Source organism: Canis lupus, chromosome 4 (assembly GCF_011100685.1).
Source record: "Canis lupus familiaris isolate Mischka breed German Shepherd chromosome 4, alternate assembly UU_Cfam_GSD_1.0, whole genome shotgun sequence".
Lineage (NCBI taxonomy): Eukaryota > Metazoa > Chordata > Mammalia > Carnivora > Canidae > Canis > Canis lupus.
The window spans coordinates 4189876-4210545 of NC_049225.1; the positions used below are offsets into that span (position 1 = coordinate 4189876).

At 41.9% G+C, this 20670-nt stretch overlaps 1 protein-coding gene across 2 annotated transcripts in view; it reads right to left on the minus strand.

The window, feature by feature from the left end:
• Window positions 1-421: 421 nt before the first annotated feature.
• GPR137B (G protein-coupled receptor 137B) overlaps window positions 422-20670 on the minus strand; it is a 45270-nt gene continuing 25021 nt past the window's right edge. Inside the window, exons 4-7 of one of the 2 annotated variants that reach the window (XM_038533837.1) lie at window positions 18483-18632; window positions 16330-16458; window positions 8648-8772; window positions 422-6992 (exon numbers count right to left, since the gene is read on the minus strand). In XM_038533837.1, coding sequence (XP_038389765.1) covers window positions 6881-6992; window positions 8648-8772; window positions 16330-16458; window positions 18483-18632 — 516 coding nt within the window. In that variant the 3' untranslated portion in view covers window positions 422-6880. Of the gene's footprint in view, window positions 6993-8647; window positions 8773-11298; window positions 11374-16329; window positions 16459-18482; window positions 18633-20670 lie in introns of those variants that run through there. The other variant, XR_005357740.1, reaches the window with a different exon arrangement.

Below are 20670 nucleotides of genomic sequence, written 5' to 3' on the forward strand. Positions count from 1 at the left end.
AACTGAAGATAAAACTGGCTAAGTCGTCCATAGTCAACAGATTCTAGATTGTGGGACAAGAGCTTAAAGCCAGAAAGTCTGGGCAGCCCCGGTGGCTTAGCGGATTAGCGCCTGCCTTCAGCCCGGGGTGTGATCCTGGGGTCCCGGGATCCAGTCCCACGTTGGGCTCCCTGCATGGAGCCTGCTTCAACTAAAAACTGGGGACTTTGGGACGCCTGGGTGGCTCAATGGTTAAGCGTCTGCCTTCAGCTCGGTGTGATCCCAGAGTCCTGGGATTGAGTCCCACATTGGGCTCCCTGCATGGATCCTGCTTCTCCCTCTGCCTAGGTCTCTGCCTCTCTCTCTCTCTCTCTGTCTCTCATAAATAAGTAAAATAAAATAAAAACTGGGGACTTTTAGCATCTTCTGACGTACTGAGTCATAAGGCTTTTAAAATCTTTATTTTTCAAATGCTAATACATTCACATGGTTCAAAAAACCAAAAAAACATGGAAGACTACACAGTGGAATGTCTTCTTCTGGTCCTCAGCCCAACTGCCCATACTGTACGTCCCACCCCTCACCCCCATAACCTCTGGTTTGGGGTTTCTTCTGTTTCCATCCATACATATTTTAGGCATATACAAACAAATACAAATGTAAAGTCTTAACTGTTCCTCTCATTTTTTTTCCCCAAAGAGTGGCATCTTATACATACCATGTACTTTTATTCACTTTCTTTTTGTTGGTACTCTTCCCACATCCCTAGATAGCTTACTCGTTAAAGTTTTTTTTTTTTTTCAATAACTGCTTGGTATCCCATTATATATTCATACAATTGTTTAACCAATCCCCTACTAATGGGCATTTGGATGGTTTCCAAACCTTGTGTATATCCTGTCATTTCACACATACATAAATATGTTCTTGTAGAATAAATTCCCCTAAATGGAATTTTGGAGTTACAGACCGTGTATATTTATAATTTTGAAAAATAGAGTATTTCCCTCCATCAAGGCAGTTACCCAGTTCACATATCCATCTGCAACTTAAGACACTGCATGCTCACCCACAACCTTACCTGCGTGGATGTGGGTATGATGTTTGCCATTCTGATAGGTACAAAATTACAGATTAATGTGTTTTAGTTTCTATTTTTCATACTTCAACTGAGGTTGACTCCTTTTAACATGTTTAAGATCCACTTGTGTTCCTCACATTCATACCTGTTGCCCACTTTTCTACTGCATTGTTGACCTTGTTTATAGGAGTACCTGGTTACATATTACTCCTTTTTGGTGGGCTCTAAATTTCTTTTTAAGTTGGTGTCTGTCTTTTGACTTGGCTTATGGTGGTTTTTGCCTTGTGATTTTTTTTTTTTTAATTTCTGTTTCTCAGTGGTTTCTGGGCTTGAGTCATAGTTTAAACACCTTCTTTACACAGCAGTTATTCACCTATTGTTTCTTTTGGAGGTTTTTTAGATCTAAGTTTTGATCCCTTTGGAGTGTGTCCCAGTGTAGGATGTAAGTTACAGATCCAGCCTCATTTCTTCCTAGGTGATCATCCAGTTATTCCAATACCATTGACTGAACAGTTGTATCATGTCCTCCCTAGTCTGAGATGCTTCATTTATTATATCTCGCATCGCACACAGAATTAGCTCCATATCTGGGTTCTCTTTCTGTTTCATTGGTCTGTTTACTCAGCCACCAGGACCACAGCTATTTTAATTACTCAGGGTCTGTGTTTAAATATCTGGTGTGTTGGCTCCCTCTTCTCCCCAACTGCCACCCTTTTAAAAAAGTTTTATTTAGCTGTGCTTATTTATTTCATATGAGCTTTAGAAAAAAAAATTCACTAACATATAGATTATGCTGGAACTTTGCTCAATTCAGTGTTTTCTCAAGAGTTGCGCACTTTTAACCACTTTCATGCGTCCCTATTCTTTTAATTTTATACTTTAGCTGATAAAGATCTACTTTTTACTGTTCATTATTTCAGTATTCTATCTGCCAGTGCCCAAACAGGTGAGGGCAAAGAGTGGGCATGTAGTGCCTGCATAGACGGAGACAGAATTTCATGTCAGTGAGAACCCAATCTGTCTCAAATCATTCCTGGAGGTTGTCTTTATGTAAAATCCTTATTTCCTTTTTAAAATTACATTATGAATTAATTCCCTTACCCAAAAGTTAGATATGTGAGAAAACAGGGATAGGCCCTTATACTGGTCAAATCCATATGCCGTGGATAAAAATGCAAGTGAGAGAAGTTACCTTTGAAAAAGAAAGACCATCTACCACAAGAACAGGATTTGACCATTTACTGTTGTTTGTGCTGGGAACATAGCAGTGAACAAAACACAGCTGTTCCTGCCATCATGTAACTTATGAATTCTGTAACCTAACTAGGCTATATCTGGTTTATACTGAGAATTCACCCAGAGAAAGAATACGTTCATTGAAGAGGAATAGCTAACATAGAAACCTGTCTGGTGGAGAGGATGCCCTCAATGTGAATGAATCTTAGTGTCTGCTTGACAGTGCCATCAAGTTGTCACAAAATAAAATCATCCAGCTAATACCAGAGTCAGAGTCTGTGTCTGAGTCAGGCAGCAGTCTGATACATTATCTCACTTTCCATATAGATTTCCTTAACAATATACATCCAAATAGGTGTTCTCCCCTCAGATAGGTTTTTAAGTCTGCAAACCTAAGCTCTGGGCTAGTGAATTCAGTAAGGGGACAGCCAAGGATTCTCAGCAACACAAACTGAATGGCCCTGGTAAGCCCTTTTATATCTCCATGCCTTCAAGGAGCTCCAGGACTTGGGACTGCAAAGGGACTGGAGGGAAACAGGTTCAGAGAAAGTGGGGGATTTAGGGCTCGTACAGGCTAGAGAGAATGAGGTCATAAATCCAGCTAGAGGGAGGAGGCATCTGATCTCCTGTTCTGTCCACACTGAAGTTCAGAGGCAGAAAATAGGTTCTGGAGATAGAGTCTACTATTCTGAGCAGTAGGGCAACCACACCGCAAAAGGGAAGTCCCTTTTGGAGGCTACAATGGAATTAATCTTGGCAAGGTATAACCAGTTTCTGGGAAAACAGAATCGGTTTCAGTTCCAGGTCAGGGAATAGATGAAAGAAATCCATCTTTAGAGGAACCAGGCAGAAACCATTAGTAGCTGCTGAGTCCCTGGATTTGGATCTGAGGACTCTAACCCCCTACCTGCTGACCTGGGCAGAAAGAACTCCACACTGACAGAACCCACCTTCGATTCCCAGGCCCAGATTGCTGCATGACAGGTACAGGGAATTTGCACAGATAGCTAGGTTGGAGGCACAGGGACATCTTTCACATGCTTCCAGGTATTTGGGCCCATTGGTGCAAGAGGTTTTCCACATATCCCTACTAAGGGCCTTGAGTAGGGTTAATGGAACGGTTTACAGACTGGACACTCAGACCAGCAAACACCCAGTCGTTCATTGTCTAGCATGTAACAGGCATGCAGTAGACAGTGAATTCCATTCCCTCCATTCCTTTTTAAGTGTTTCCTCACTTTGACCACTTTATAGTTTTTGATGAGAATTCTACTTTTTAGCCTGATCCTTTCCAGCAGCTCCTCTGGACCATGAGAAGTCTTAAATGGTTATGCACAGTTAGAATTTTTTTTTTTAAATAAAATTCTCCCCTGGGGCCAAAAATGGGAAAGATGTCTTTTTTTTTTTTTTTTTTTTGGAAAGATGTCTTTGATCAGACCTACACTTGTCTAGATTTTATTATCTAGCATTCTGAAGTGAAAACAAGATTATTTTTTTAAACAAAGTTTCTTTAGTTGGAAATCTTTTTAAAAACTTCAAATATTTAGGCCCATTTAATTCTAAGTGTACCTTTGTTAAAGAAATAAAAAGATAATTTTAGAAAAATTAAAATAGACTAGTAACATCTATGTAAATATATAAACCTTTTTCTCTTAAGTACTTTTCATGCTCTGGGATTTACTAATGCCTATTCCTTTCCTCCTGATAGGAATTAAGTGTTCAAGGCCAACAAAGAGCAGTTCTATTGGATTTTGGTAAAAGAGGATATTTGGGGATACACCAGCAAGTGTGCTTGATCTACATAGCTAGACATGGTAACCAGCAGAGTTTTAACAACATGCCTGGTACATCCGAGAAAAAATCGGCATAACTCAATGTAACTGATGTGCATATTGTAAGAGTCAAAAAACTACTTACAGTCCACAGCTCCATGTGTGACATACTCTTGATGTTGTAATATTGGCTCAACCAAGTGAGTTAATTGGAGAAAGAAAAAAAAGAGCCAGTGAAAAAATATCTACACAAACCAGTTGGCATTTTTAGACAATAACCTGCAGATTTCCAGTAGGTGCACAGAAACAGCCATGTGCAGCCTTTAGTGTTGAATTAGACTTCATACAAAATTTTTAGTGACATTGCCTTTTGCCCCTACATTTTTAACTTTCAAATGACCAGGGTTTTAATTTCATCATGTTGCCTTAAAACAGAAGGGCATCTCTGTATTTGACAATGGGTAATCCCATCCCCATTCTTTGCCTTCTCTGAGTCTTTACTATTCCACCTGAGGAGGAGCTTTGGTAGTGACCTCGTTCACAACACAATATAATTAGGAACCTAAAGAAATCTTAATTTCTCTTTGCGTACCTATCATATCTATAATATTTCACAGGGTATACATGGTCATTTACTATGAGATAAAGATAGTTTGCTACAATCCTATTTATATTATGGATGTGTTTATAATATTTGTGCTTTAGCACTACTTTTTTTAAAAAGGGAAGGGAAAAATAGGCTCTTATAACATTTTTATTCTTTCCAATAAAAAAATAGTTCAAATAGTAGCAGCTTTATTATAAAAATAGATTATGGCTTTTATCACTTAATGCTGGATATTTCCATTTTCCTACCAGTAATAACAGAATAATAATGTGTTGATACAGCAGGAGTATAATACTTGGATGATTTTAGTGATTTTTTTAAATTACTGTATTTTTTAAAATATACCTGCCCTTGGATATCCTAATTAAAGTACTTTCTGAAAGCACGATTTAAAGTTTTAAGCATATGCTGGGACTCCCTTTAAATTCTCCTAAGTATTAGTAACAAAGTATGACAAGTAGGATGTTCCTAAAGCTATTTAGAATAATAACAACTTATAATATTTTAAGGCAACCCAAATAATCAGTGCAAATTTTGCTTCAGTCTAGAATTTTCCCTGACAGTAACTATTTTCAATAATATGTGACTGCAATTCTTCCAAATGCTGAAAGGCAAGAACACTATTATGTGGGATTATGCAGGATAAAGGCGTTCTATACAAATGAGAATCCCAATCACAAGGCATTTAAACCTTGAGATGGCAATTTTAATTACCATCAAGAGAAGTAGACTTGATCTCTGTGAAATCAACGCCCAGAGATAAATCCTTTCGGAAGACCAAAATAGGAAATAAGAGACATTTGAAATGGCTTTCCCCATGAAGGCAGAACTTATTAACCCTACTTTTTCTTCATCTGCTCCTCCTCATCCTGTCTCGAGAGATGACATTTCCTAGGCAGAGTGGATACTGTCTCTCTGGTGACAGTAAATCCTCTAGAGCCTTCCCTCTGCTTTAAGGAAAATAAGAGCATTTAACCTCCCCAAGGGAGCCTTGCACCACAGTTTCCTATTGCAGGCAGTTTTACCTGTATACATCTTGGAGGTTTTAGAATCATACCCGCGGCTGGAGAACTAGTATTTCATTTCAGCAGAAGACGACTTACAAGCCATTGTCTGTAACATGCCCTCTTACACGACTGAGCTCCAGGAATCCTGCTATAGTACACTGAGATGCTACTCTCATTTTTTAGCCACTGCTTCTAATAGCCTGCTTTTCAGAGCAATTTAAAAATACAGGACATTATTTTAAATAGGGTGGGAAATTACAGGAAAACTATTTGGATGCCATACAGTCTTCTGGATCAAGGGCATTTATTATTTATCCCCTTTGACAACCTCTCCTTTGTTCCTTGAATGTACTGAATGTCAGTGATTGGGAAAGGTGCAGTCTTGCAAAAATACTGAGGTAACGGATATGGGAGTTCACTGGGCTGAAAACTGCAGAGTTTCTGAAGATAGTAGAGGTGGTTTAGTGGTGTCAATTTTATCCATGTTTTTAACGTATCCACTTATCACTGAAGTGTATACGTTAGTGCCCTGCTGAAAGAAGTACCACTGTTTTGGCAAAATTCTGGAGATTCTTTGAGGGAACAACTGTCTGGACCTAACTCGAAGGAAGGAATCAATGACCTTGTATGTAGTCTGTTGATACTCTGCTTTTAACAGAGTTGTAGCTTTTAACACTGGAGTTGTAACTGACTTTCTAGACGTCAACTATGTTTAGAGTCTACCAGGCATGAAACTCAGTATCTGTACGATCTGAAGAGGTAAGGATCTGGAGAATACTTTAGCCCAAAAGCCTTAAACAACCATCAGACCGTGTACTGTATGCTTTTAAAGTGAATTATGCATAAAAGTCTGTGCAAACTACAAACATATTGCAATAACATTCTCAAAAAAATGCTAGTATATATTCTAGTGTTAAGTTATATAAAATATATCTTTATAAAAGTACAGAATTTTTTTAAAGTTTAAATTATACCCACTGAAATAGGCAGCCAGGCTCACTTTTTTAGTACTAAAATAAGGTTTTATCAATCTGAATTATTGCTTAGTCCTATGGAGCCATTAGAAACCTGTAACAAATAAACATCAAGTCCTATTTCTTAAGGAAAAGTGCCTTAAAAATTCAGCTTAAAAATTCATTAAGTTAGTCTCTTTGAAGCTCTTCACTTGAGGAATCTTCCATAAAACTGTTTCCCGATGCTACCCGTGGCTTGGTTTGTCAGGATCCAAAGCTGAGTCTGGTGGGAGAGTTCCCACTTGTGCCAGGAAGCTGTTCGTTTGCTGTCCCCAATCATAGTAGTCTGGGGCAAAGCTTAAAAAGAAGAAAGAAAAGATGTTTTGGTGACTTAAAAACATTATACTTCAAGATGTTTTGGTGACTTAAAAACATTATACTTCCTGTTGATGACATGTCTATTCCAGATGGACAGAAGAACTGGGATTCTGTAGGAACCATAGACAAACTCAATCTTTAAAGTAGCTTCCTGAATCCCATGCAGTGGCTACAAGTTCACCCACAAAATTCTACTGAACTTGGGGCACCGGGGCGGCTCAGTCCATTAAGCATCTGATTTTTTATTTTGGCTTAGGTCATGATCTCAGGGTTGTGAGATCAAGCCGTGCATTGGGCTCTGTGCTGGGTGTGGAGCCTGCTTGAGATTTTCTCTCTCCCTCTCTCTCTGCCCCTCCTCCCCCACTCCGCTTGCTCGCTCCAAAAACAAAACCCAAGTAAACTCCATAGAGCCCAGAAGCACTAGAACCATAAACCAATCACTATGTGTAACAAAATATTTTGCCAACACATTGTACCTGATACCTCTGCACAAATAACTTCTGTGCACCAACTTTATCATCTGTAGAATACCAGCAATAATCAGTAACTGCCTTGTTGGGCTTCTGTGAGTTTGTACCTATAATGTACTTAGAACAGTATCTTAATGTACAGTAAGCACTCAGCAGGGTCCATCTGATTATTCTCTTCCTCTCTAGTAGAAAAGGGGTGGTCTTCCACATGGAGTGAGGACTCCCAGCTCTATGTTGCCTTTGGCCACTGAGGGGCTATGGCTGCTCCTGCAGGCTATGGAGGGACATGCTTGCTGAAAGGGCAGCTCAGTGGGGTAACTAGATAAAAGCAGTTTTAGGGATGAGGGAGGGCTAGAACAACTTTTGACCTAAGTCCCACTGGATCGCTTCCAGATTTCTAGCTTTTCACATCTGCTGGCTTGTTCCATGGACTGCTGCATTTTCTTCTCCCCAAGCACCATCTCTTGTTCTATCTGGTTCTCTGCTCTCTAGTCCACTGAGAAAGCAATATATCGTCCCAGCTTCTCCTTGGTCCTCCTGTCCCTACAACAAGGGCTCTCTTCGGAGCTCTTTTAAAGTTTTCCAAGGACATTTTCATAATAAAAAAGTAGAAAAGCCAGCCTATCTTCTCTTTTATCACTCAATCCTGGGGGTGGAGGATAGTTTATACTAAAATGTTAATGATCTCCTTTCAAGGTACAAAAGATTGCAAAAAATAAGCTTCCAAGAAACACAACTTGAAGCCTCCCTTTCACAAGGTCTCACACCTGAGTGAGACCACAAGCCCAGGGCAGAGAGACTCAGGAAGCACTAGGACAGTCCTTTTGCTTCTCTCACCCCTGCTGTCCTTGAAGCCCCAGACTCACAGGCAGAAAGAGAGGATGCGCCATGGAGGGTGGCTAAAGCATTACAGGCTGAAAAAGGGGAAGGGAACCCCAGTGGCTACCACCCCTGTTGTCTGCCACAGAGGTAAGGATGCTTAATTCTGGTCTCTGCTCTGGTTGCGGAGTCTCATACTCGGGGGTTTCTCTGTTTCCGATTTGCCTCACACTCCCTCTGACTCCAGGGTTGTCATGTAGGCATCTTCTCTTCGATTGAATTGATTTCACTGGTGTAATCCTCAGCCTACTAACCATGCCTCTCTACAATGAACTAGGGTCTTACCTTCCCTGAAGTCCCTGAGGGGCAATGTTCCAGGCAAGGTCATCGTCACTATCATATCTTCGTGGGTTGTCAAAGAAATAAGATCTGGGGCTGAATCCATGGCTGGGGACAATTCCAGGGTTGGTCTAGAAAGACAATTGTTCAGTATACTTTGAGATACACTGTGCTTTCCTCTAGACAAAGATAAACATGATGCTGTATTCATCTGAATTGAGGATGTACCTGTTCAGCTACAATGTTCATTTTAGTTGCTTTTATTTTTAAGAAGTGTTAACTTTTTCTTTCCTCAGTGTGGACAAAATCTTTCAGAGTTCTGCTTGCAGCAGTGAATGATCATTGTTTTAATCCCTTACTGAAACACTAGGCAATGCCCAAATGAACCAAATTATATAGTCCCAAATTAGATAAACTATATAATAATGTGGATATTTACAAATTAAAATAATGAAATGATCATGATAATGATGAAATAATTTTGAGAGGATCTGTATCGTTTCCATATCCTGCTTCTATAATCATTTTGTCCTGTTTCTGTCCCCAAGCTGAGTTCACCTTTCAAAACATTTCAAATAACTGGTTTCAAGGAGGCAGAAGATCAGAACTTTATTATATGGCAAACCAAAGCTGGCATAAAATCCAGAATTTATTTGACATCTTGTACATATCATTAGTTGTCTATTTTAAAGTTAAACAAGAGTATGAAACAAGGTTGCTTGCTATATGGTGGGCATGTATATGTAAATTCCTCCTTTTCTAAGACTAAACTAGCCAAATATAGGAAACAAAACCTAGACGAGGTGAGATGCCTTAAAATTTATTATTTGTAGCAGTTCAAGTATGTCTATACAAAAGAATAAAGTTGGATCCTAACCTCACACACCTACAAAAAGTTACTCAAAATGTATCAGAGACCTAAATGTAAGAGTAAAATCTGTGAAATTTGTAGAAGAACAATACAGGGACAGATTGTGACCCAGGATTTGCAAAGCATTCTCAAATATGATACCAAAAGCATGAGCAACAAAAGAAAACATAAAATTCATCAAAATTAAAAACTTTGAAAGATACCATCAAGAAAGTGAAAAAGCAGCCAAAATATGGGAGAAAATATTTGCAAAAATCACTTATCTGACAGGGGACTCAGATCTAAAACATATAAAGAATTCTTTAAAAAATGACTCAATTAAAAAATAGGCAAAATATCTAGACACACATTTATCCAAGGAACAGATACAAGTCACCAATAAGCACATGAAAAGATGCTGGACATCATTAGTGATTGGGGCAAAAGGCACACTGAGGTACCATTTCACACCCATCCAGGATCTCTAGAGTCAAACATCAATAACAAGTGCTGGGGAAGATGTGGAGGAGCCAGATAGAACCCTCCTGCTCTACTAGGACTAGCCAGTGTAAGATGGCATACCCACTGTGAAAATTCCAACAGTCTGGCAGATTGCTTTTTAAAGTACAACCTTGACTTCCAGGAAGATGGCAGAGGAGGAGGACCCAAAGCTCACCTCATCAGACTGATACAACTGGATAACACACCAGTGTAAATAGCAGAAAACTTCCCAAAGACTGGTGGAACAAACTCCACAACTAAACGTAGAGAAGAGGACACATCAGTGAGGGTAGGAAGAGGGAGATGTGGTTGGGAGCTAAATTGCTGTGGCCATCTGCAGCTGGGAAGGAACCATGGATACAGAGAGGGGAGATACACACCCCTCACACCTGGGAGCCTGCAGGGAATGAATCACCAAAACATGTGGCTCTAAAAACTAGAGGGGCCAAATTTCCTGAGATCTTACAACCAGCTAGAACTTAAAGCCTGGAACTTTAAAAATCAGCAGGCTCAGTTCCAGGAGAGGCTGAAGGGAGAGGAAAGTGTGTCTCTTAAAGAGAGAGCCCAACAAACAGCCTGCAGAGATGCAGCCTGGAAGGACAGTGTGAAAGGTGCCTGGACCATATGAAAGGGAGAGTGATTTACTAATCTCAGAGCCTATACCAGAGGGACAAATTGCACTGGAAGACTCCTCCAGGAACAAAGGAGCTGGCAGGCACCACTTCCCCATCCGGTCCCCCAGCATAACCAGGACGGTGCCAGCAAGTCATTATATAACTTGCTTACATCGCCCCCTGCCCCCTGTGGCCAGGCCTCTCTCAGTCCTGGTGCTGCAGGGCACCTCCCCAGAAAGCCTTTGCAAACCCAACCTAGGGTGGGGTGTCCCTACTATGTGTTTTGCAGGGCCTCAGTCCTGGTGGCAGCAGTGAGCCACCCTGTGTGGAGGATGCTCGCACCATGTTAAAACTGCATGCCCTGCCTGCACATTGCAGAGGGACTCTGGCCAGCCCAGTCTCCTAAAGGCTGTGTGTCACATGTGGAACAGGGCTGGCATGCATAACCTCCAGGCACCACACATCCCCCTCACACACTTTGTGGGGCAGTGCCCGCTGGCCTGGGTCTTGGCAGCAGAGGAACAACCCCAGTGCTCTGTAAAAGGACCAGTGCCACCTTGTGCAAAGTGCACACCCCAACTCCTACTTTCAGAAGCAGGAGAGGTAGCTGACTTTCCCCACAGCATTCGCAGTACATTCATTCAAATCACCTGAGGTGCTTCTTATTTTAAATATGGCTTCCCGGAACCTACCCTGGAGGTTCTGATCTGGATCTAGAACATGGCCTCGGAATCAGTACTGACACTCACTCAGGACCCTTGGGACTCCTGTGTGGATGGCAGAGAGTCACGTTAGAATGCAGTTACATCTGGGCTGTAGTGCTGCCTAGTGTAGAGACTTATTTCTACGGACTGAATTACGGACACAAATGGTAAAGAACTCCTCATCTAAGTGTGATCATAGTTTCTATCTCAGAGGCTGAGTGTAAAGATTAAAGAACAGAATATATTTAAAGTGTTTAAATATAACAGTAAAAGCAGTTTAAAGCAGTGCCTACCTCATATAAGCACTATACAACACTTGGCTAATTTTACCAAATTCTGAACATACAGATGGCATTAAATCTGCTAGTCTTGCCTATGGCTAATTTACGAACACTAGTGCTTCACCAAGCCAAACCTGACACCCACATTACCTGCTAACGAGAGCTCCTTCATGAGTAGAAAAAATGTTTTTCTATTTAGTATTATACGTCCTTCATACTGAAGTCACTTCCTCGTAGTATATTAGGAGAAAATATTGTTCAGGGCATAAAGAATCATTTTAATTCATTACTATGCTACCGTAGATGAGTGCCTATCATCAGTGTGGCCCCTGAGATCTTTTCAGGAATCTGAAAGGTCACAATTATTTTCATAATTAGTGTTTTAAGATGTTATTTGCCTTTTCCATGGTCTCGATGGTGGCACTCATGGTGCAAAAGCCTTGGTAAAAACGCTACTGAAAAAACACCACTGATCTGGCCTGTATCAAAGCAGTGACAACAACCTCCTAGCAGCCACTGTATTCACCACCACTGCACGATCAGTTAAAACAGTTTCATGTAAGATGGTCTTTGACAGGGGCACCTGGGTGGTGCAGTCAGTTATGCATCTGATTCTTGGTTTTGGCTCAGGTCCTGATCTCAGGGTCATGAGATCAAGCCCTGGGTTGGGCATCATGCTCAGTGCAGAGTCTGCTTGAGATTCTCTTTCTCCCTCTACTCTAGCTCACCACCTACTTGTGCTCTCTCTCTCAAAAATAAATCTTTTTAAAAATTTTATGAAGCAGTATGTTATTAGTTTTATTAAATCTCAATCCTTGAGCCTATCTTTTTAATATGTGACAAAATGGAAAGTATGCTTCTGGCACGTGAGCTGCAAGATAGCTCTTTCCAAGAAAAGACCCTGTACAGCTACTTGAGTAGCTACCTTTTTTCATGCAACTTCACAACTCAGACAAACCATGCTTTTTCAGACATGAGTGTTTGGCAGACATTGTTTTGAAAGTAAATGAAGTGGGCTGATAATTAAAAAACAAAACAAAACAAACAAACAAAAAACAAGTGGATGGTATTTATCAGTGATCAAATTTGAGCTTTTAAGCAAACTTGTGTTCCCCACCATGAGCTTGATGGCATCCCAATACTTAAAATATTTTCCTGAAATGATCAGTGGTGATATTTAATGAGTCAATTTTAATATCTGGAAGATCTGAGTTATCTCAGTAAACCAATATCTTTCCAAGTGACCAAAGCATGATATAAAAAACCATGCATGGGTAAAAGATCCATTCAAAGTCCAAGATTAATGGATGTTAGTGTATAACACAATCTGTAAAGTTTATTGGTATGGTTTTAGATTCCAGTGTAGCTAACTTTTAAGAAACCACAACTTGTTCACTTTTGATGCATATCAAAGAAAAATATCCACAATTATGTTAAAAGCTATTAAATTACTCCACTTTACTACAACTACATATCTCTAAGGTGGATTTTCTTTACATGCTCAACCAAAACAATGTGTCATAACAGACTGAATGCAGAAGCAGATAGAATCCAGCTGTCTTCTGTTAAACCAGACATTTAAAAAATCAAAAAGTTTTAAAACCATGCTACTCTTCCATTTTGTTTTAGAAAATACTCTTTTTCAGAAAAAACTTTTATGGTAACATGTAATGGGTTTATTAGATATAGTGAATTAATGTTTTTTAAAAATGTCACACACACAGCCCTCTCCAAACAAGAGCTTTTGGGGGTCCTCAATAATTTATCAGTGTAGCCCCAAAGAGCCAAAACAATCTTGATAAAGAAGAACAAAGCTGAAGGCATCGTGCTCCCTGATTTCAAGCTCTATTACAAAGCTACAGTAATCCAAACAGTATGTTATTGACATAAAAAAAAGACATGCAGATCAACAGAGCAGAACAGAGCCCAGAAAGAAACTCACACTTACATGGTCACGTACTTTATGACAAAGCAGCCACAAATACATAATGGGGGAAAGAACAGTCTTTTCAATAAACGGTGTTGAGAAAACTGGACAGCCACATAGAAAAGAATGAAATTGGACCACACACAAAAATTAACTACAAATGGGTTAAATACTTGAATGTAAGAACTGAAACCATAAAACTCCTGAGAGCAAACACAGGTGGGAAGCCCCCTGATGTCAGTCCTGGCGATGATAATTTGGATTGAACACCAAAAATAAAGGCAACAAAAACAAAAATAAGCAGAACTACATCAAATGAAAAAGCTTCCACACAGCAAAAGAAACCATAAACAAAACGAAAAGGCAACCAACTAAATAGGAGATGTTAGAAATCATACATCTGATAAGGGGTCAATATCCAAAACATATGAATATATAATTCAACAGCAAAAAAAAACAATCCAATTAAAAAAATAGGCAAAGGACTTGAAAGACATTTTCCCAAAGACCTACAGATGGCCAACAGGTACCTGAAAAGATGCTCATCATCACTCATCATCAGGGAAATGCAAATCAAAACTATAATGAGCTACCACCTCACACCTATCAGAATAGCTAGACTCAACTTGTGTGGAATCTAAAAGCAAACAGAAAAGCCTCCAACATGGATACAGAGGAGATGTGTGGTTGCCTGAGGTGGAGGATGGGGGGTGGGCAAAATGGGTGGAAGGGGTCAAAGGGTGTGGAATCTGAAAATAACAAAACAAACAAAACAAATAAGCAGACCCTTAAATTCAGGGAACTGATGGTGGCCAGAGAAGAGGTGGGTGCGGGGATGGGAAAAATAGGTGAAGGGGATTAAGAGGTATGAGCCTCTAAAATGAGTAAGTCCTGAGGATGTCATGTACAGCATGGTGGCATGGTGACTATGGTTAATAACAGTGTACTGCATATTTGAGAGTAGTTAGGAGAGTGGAAAGTTCTCATCATGAGAAAAAAAAATATGGTAACTGTGTAGTGATGGATGTCAGCTGGACTTATTAGGATCATTTTGCAGTATACACAGATATCAAATCACTATGTTATACACCTGACACTAATAAGTCAATTACAGCTCGGTAAAAAAAAATTAACCAATGTAAAGTGTCCTGAGACCAAAAAGGTTAAGAACCACGGCTCTAGATCATACTCTACACCGCAGATGTATTCAAGCACAATAACCGAGTAATCCATCTGCACGGAGTGTGTCAGGGATGCCATGTTTCCCCAGATAATGAGATCCAAGAGTACACATTAGACATTATTCTGTACTCATTTAGTAAAATAGTACTTTCAACACTATTGCATTAGCCTTTCTCTGGTTAAATTCGGAAATCTCTCTCCCTCAGACTGCCTTGGGTCCGAAGGCCCTGAAACTCAAGCTGATGAAAAGGTACAGTGGAGCCTGGGGAAAGCCCCCTAGAGCCCAGGGCTCACTATACCACAGTCAAGCAAGGTACCCAGAAAACTCCAGGGAAGGAAGGAAAACCAGGCAACTGGACTCATGGCCTAGAATCCACTGCCTACCTGTCCCGTTTCTTAGCCAGCACACCAGAAGTGTTTAGGATCTGACTTTACAGACGCCACCAGCCGTTCCCAAAGTAAGCAAAGGTCAGATGAAATGCAGTCCCACGGTCCTGCAGCTAAAGATAATGGAAGGGGAGGAAACAGATCTCGAGGTCTAGAAAATGCTGCCCACCACCTTCTCTGCAAGGGCTCCAGTCAGGCTGTGCTGCTCCACCTGCCCCAGGCCAGGCTCGGTTTTTTGTTTTTTGTTTTTTTCCCCCCGTTTCTGGCTCATCAGTGACTATCCAGAAATGATTAAGAAAAAACAAACAAACAAACAAGGTAGGGGCACCTGGGTGGCTCAGTTGGTTAAATGGCCAACTCTTGCTTTCAGCTCAGGTCATGATCTCAGGGTCATGAGTTCGAGCCCCGAGTTCAGCTCCACACTCAGTGAGGAATCTGTCTGAGATTCTCTCTCCTTCTGCCTCTCCCTGCTGCTAGCATTCTCTCTCTCAAATAAATAAATCTTTTTTTTTTTAAAGGAAAGAAAAAGAAACAGGATAAAACACAACAGGTTAGTTATTGTATCTGTGCTTTCTTTACCACCCACCCACACTCGGCTCACATTGGCCAAAAACCATTCACTACACTACTTTTGCTGTGGGTTTCCTAGATCAGTGACTCAAAATTCTACCACTTGTTAGTGTAGCTGGAATAATTTAGGGAGCAAAAGCTCCCAGGAGTTTCCTCATACTCATAGGTTGTATATTTTCTGTCCTGTTCTTATAAAGACATTTATACAAACCTGGCTGAGCAGAAACAGGACTGACCCAGGGGAGCAGGAGTAGCATCCCTCAACGATGTTTTCATTTCTACATCACCAAGTTCCCAACTCACCGTCCAGCATCACATGGGGGTGAACAACTCAAGCACCATTTTCTATTTCCCTTTGCTAAAATAAAAGCTCATATATTTAGTTCACCTCAAGCCAAACCTCAGATACTGGTAAGACTGCTGTTGCATTAGGAAAAATAATTAATCACTATCTCCAAGCCTTGAGATGCAAATTTCATTTCTTCTGTAAAAGCTGAAAAACACATTTCCCTCAAAAAGAATTAAGGGAAAAGACCATCTCAAACAGACCAGGGAACACATCACAGCAGGATGGAAGGGGCACGCTACTGAAACCTAAGAACAAAACCCACTTGCATGTTTCATGATTAGAAGCAGGTGATATTTTCCACAAATATAAGACAGTTTACTTACAAGGTCCTTTGCAGGGGTCCTAACTCGGAAGAAGTAAACGACCAAGGTGGTAGGTAAGAGCTCCCACACAAATAGGACCACGCCAAACACCACATAGCCAGCATCGCCCAGCTCATTCTTCAGATCCGCCTGTCGAGAAGCGAGGGAAGGGCATGGAGTCACCACACAGGGGGTGGAGGAAAGAAGCTGGATTTGCTCCGTCCTAACATGAACAGAGACTAATTCTAATACAGTATAATTCGTTTCCCCTACAACATGCATGTTGAAACCAGGTGGTACTAGTGGTCAGGACCTCCGGTTGAGAGTTAGCCCAAACACACAGCAAAGATAATTATCTTTAAAACAGTCAAAGACAGAAACTGCCCCTCTGATGTTTTATGACTTTACCCTCCAAAATCTTCCTTATATCCAAGTTAAATCTCTTGAATTTAAATTGATTTTCTTCCTTTCAGACAAACGAATAAGGAGATGCTAGGTCACCCCCTCCAAATTTTTGAGAGCAGCATTTAACTGTGACCTTCTGTCTCACCTTTGGGATAAACATATCAATTTTAAACTTCTCTTCATATTAACCATATCCTGTTCTTTACCCGTTAGAGCTTATTACAGGCTAGCTTGTCTGGAAAAGGTCCAGGATGTGTGTCTGGACCAGTGAGATGGCCAAATGGGCCCCCCCATAGTCTGTCCACCCTGCTGCAGGACAGGGTGGGCGAGTGAGGAGCGTGCACAGTTGCATCTGGGCAACTCTCCCACAAAGGCCAGCATTTCCAACCAAGTACACCAAATCCAAGCCATGAAGGGCCCATCACCTAAACCGAATCCTACTGCATCGTGTTTGAAGTACAGTAGCCAAAGCTGACCAGGCTGCCATAGGAAGCTGTCTCTCCAGCCCTGCACATCGTGTTCCATCTCTAACTCATCTCAGTAGTACACTACTCTTCCTTCTACATAATAACATGCCCCTCATGACTATCTGTTAGGTTTGGTCCTAGATTATTTTGGTTGTAATAACAGATCTAGATCCTCATAAATAAGTACTCCCCTAAAGACAATAGAATTTTTAAAACTGTTCTATTTTAAGTTTGTTATCATTATAAGCCCTCAACTGAAAAAAAAACCTGAAATCCTTATTTTGTTAAAACTTAATCTCTACTGTGTAATGGGTGTGGAGTTTCAGTTTGGGAAGATGAACAGGTTCTGGAACAGTGGTGATGGTTGCCCATTGAGGGGAACATGCTGAACACCAGTGAATTGTATACCCGAAAGTAGTTACGACAGTAAGTTTTAGGAATATTTTACTACAATTAAATCCTTTTGTGTCTTATGAATAAGTCTCTATTGTTTATAAATTTTTATATCTTTGCTTTTCTCAAAATAAGCCACACCTTCAAGCAATGTATCGCCCCAATTTTTCCCATCCTGTACATGTGGGATCGGTCTGGGTGGTGGTGGTTGGCTTAATCCTTCCTAATTCTGATAATTTCCTCTTCTGAATTTCACCTTAACCTCATATGTTTATTGGCATCATTCAATGTCTTCTTCTGGAGTCTTAACCTGGTCCAGGGTTTGAGCACTGTTGGGATTTTAGAAGTGCATTTGTATATAACTGAACACGTCACTACCTTTGTTCATTGCTTTATAATTTATAATTCATGAATTTCTAGAATATTTTAAATGGGAGAGAATATTATAGGGAGACCTTGGGTAAAATGAACTTTTACCAACACCTTCAAATTCCAAGTCATTTCTGTCTAGATTTCCTCAAATGCTGTTGATTTACATGCTCCATTAAAAAAAAGTCATAATTTCACATATTTTCTGAAACCTATGATCTATTTTACCTTGGCAAACTTCACCCTTTAATAAAACCATCTTACATTTATATGGAAGTACTTAAAAGCCCCAGAAATTAGAAATATGTGTGTGTGTGTGCCTGTGTGCATGTGTGCACACATATGGGCTAGTTTTCTCAGAAGACGTGAGCTGGCACCAGGTAGGTAGTACGATCACATTTTACAGATGAGGATGCAGGTACCACACAGGTCATCCAGCAATTTAGCAGCAGAAGCAAGGAGCTTATACCTCTCTGCCACATGGGATCCTGTGAAGCAAAGAGTCGCCATTCAGGTGACACCTCACTGGCACCCACTGACCTGATCTGATACATTGTACCAGTCATAATCGAAGGAATGGACATTCTTGCTCTGAGAAAATGACAGGATGAACAGGTTGTAGCAGGCTCGGGAGGTATAAAGCAGGATGACGGTCACACCAATGGCAGTCACTTGACACACAGAGGAGCCCTGGAAAAGACAGAGCCACGAGGGTTGCACCCATTCCAGGCCCAAGACACCAGCCTCCTCCCAGAACCCAGCCTGTGTTCAGACCTAGTAAACCCTTCGATCTCAGAGGCACACGCTGCAGTGTCCACTGGCCTCTGCCAATACCTTCTACCCTCAGACGTGAAACCCACAGCCCCTTCTAAAATTTCAAATTTTCCTCAATAGATGCTTCAAAATCTGGGAGTTGATTTGGAGATGCTTTAAAATATGGGTCATTGGCCTAAAGCCTAGGTTTCTAAGAATGAGGAAGTCAGATGGCTTATGCTGTTCAATTTCCAAGATGACCTCCTGACTTATGAGCCCACTGCCCAGTCCTCGGCCCAGGGACAACCCATCTCAACAGGATGGTGGCTGGGAGAGCGATGTCCCACTGATGGCGGCTCTGGCTGGGGGGCGTGGGTGGAGGTGGGGAGGAGTTCTTCCTCAAATTCCAGAAAATTCTGGGCTGGAAACACTGGAATCCCAGTATCACTCCAGACTTGGAATTACACGGAAATTGGTGATCTGTCCCCCAATTGATGAAGCTAACAATTTACAGTCAGTTAAAGGGCCCCTACCTACAAATATGCTGGTAATGTAACCAAAAAATGGAAACTGATTTTTGAGATTTGCATTCGGAAGTCACTAATTAAGATATTTCATTTTGCTAGTAGAAGTTTATTAGCTTGTTTGCCACAGGGGTGATCTAAATGGTAATTTGACAATCTGGAATGTAACCCTTCCAATATAAAAACCACAATTCTGTTTGTGAAAGCCTTGGCTAGCCCTTACGCGGGAGACAATATAAACAACAAAGTCGAGGCAAAATCAAGTCTCACATCTGTCCAGACTGATGCCTGAGAAAACTGCCCCTGCTGTACCCAAGTCTCCGGGGACCCTGCCAGAGGTCAGCCAGATCCCAGAGGCCTGCAGAGGGCTCTGTGTTCCTGAAGTCAGAGGCCCAGATTTTAGCCAACTGGTCAGTCCTGAAGACATGATATTGTGGGAGACAGAGCAGCCTCAGTGTCTTCAGATGAAGACTGATGACAGCCAGGTGGGCGGCACGGCAAAGAAGGCAGGCCCAGGCGAGGGGGTCTGCCGCAGGACCCAGTCCCCGTAGGCTGGAAGCCGCGGAGCTACAGGACCAGCGCAATCCCTGCACCCGTGAGAGCCCCGAGGTCCCCAGAGGTGAAGGGCCAGGGGCAGGTCCGCTCCCAGCCTCCACATGTCACCACGCTCCTCAGGGAAGGGAGACTGGGATCAGGCTGAGCAGAGGCACCTGGGCACCACAGCCCCAGGGCGCGTCCCTGCCCCGCTCCAGAACCCTGGGGAGAGGAGGGAGAAAGCGCAGATTCCAGGGCGTGCAGCACGGCAGCAAGCCACGCTTCCCCTCCATCACGTCTGCCTCTGTCTCTGGCCGATCAGCACAAGAGGGACCTGGTCCCCGACTCCCAGGGGCAGTGTCCACACTGGAGCGTGTGCTACCATGGGCGCGTCAGTCAGTGTCGGGGTGAGCCTGGGGCCAGACCACTGAGTCCCACACCTGGCTCCCCGTCAACAGGCCGCGTAGGGCAACCAGGGCAAGCTGCTGAGCCCTGCCTCGGTCTCCCGGGCTGTGAAGTGGGGCTGATACCTATTCCCAGAGACCTGTGAGGACTCCGTCAGCTTATGCGTGTAGAACGCCAATCTCATAAAAGTGCCTGGAACACAGGGGACACTAGGTGTGTGATTCTACTAATGTCATCAGCACAAGCAATCCCCAGACTCCTTTGAAACGTTGGTTAAACAGTGTATCTATAACCCAGAGATTTGCATCTCTGCCAGTAATTCTGCACACTCCAGTACGCTCCGAGTCACCTCGAATGGAACTGCTCTCGCATATCAAGTTCAACGAGCTCGCAGCTCTGCGTTCGGACAACCACAGGATGGCTAATCATTGGTGGGAGGTCGGGTGTGAAAGGTATTTGCTGAGCTCTGCTGGCCACCAGGGAACGACTTTTAGAGTAGTGAAGGGATCTCG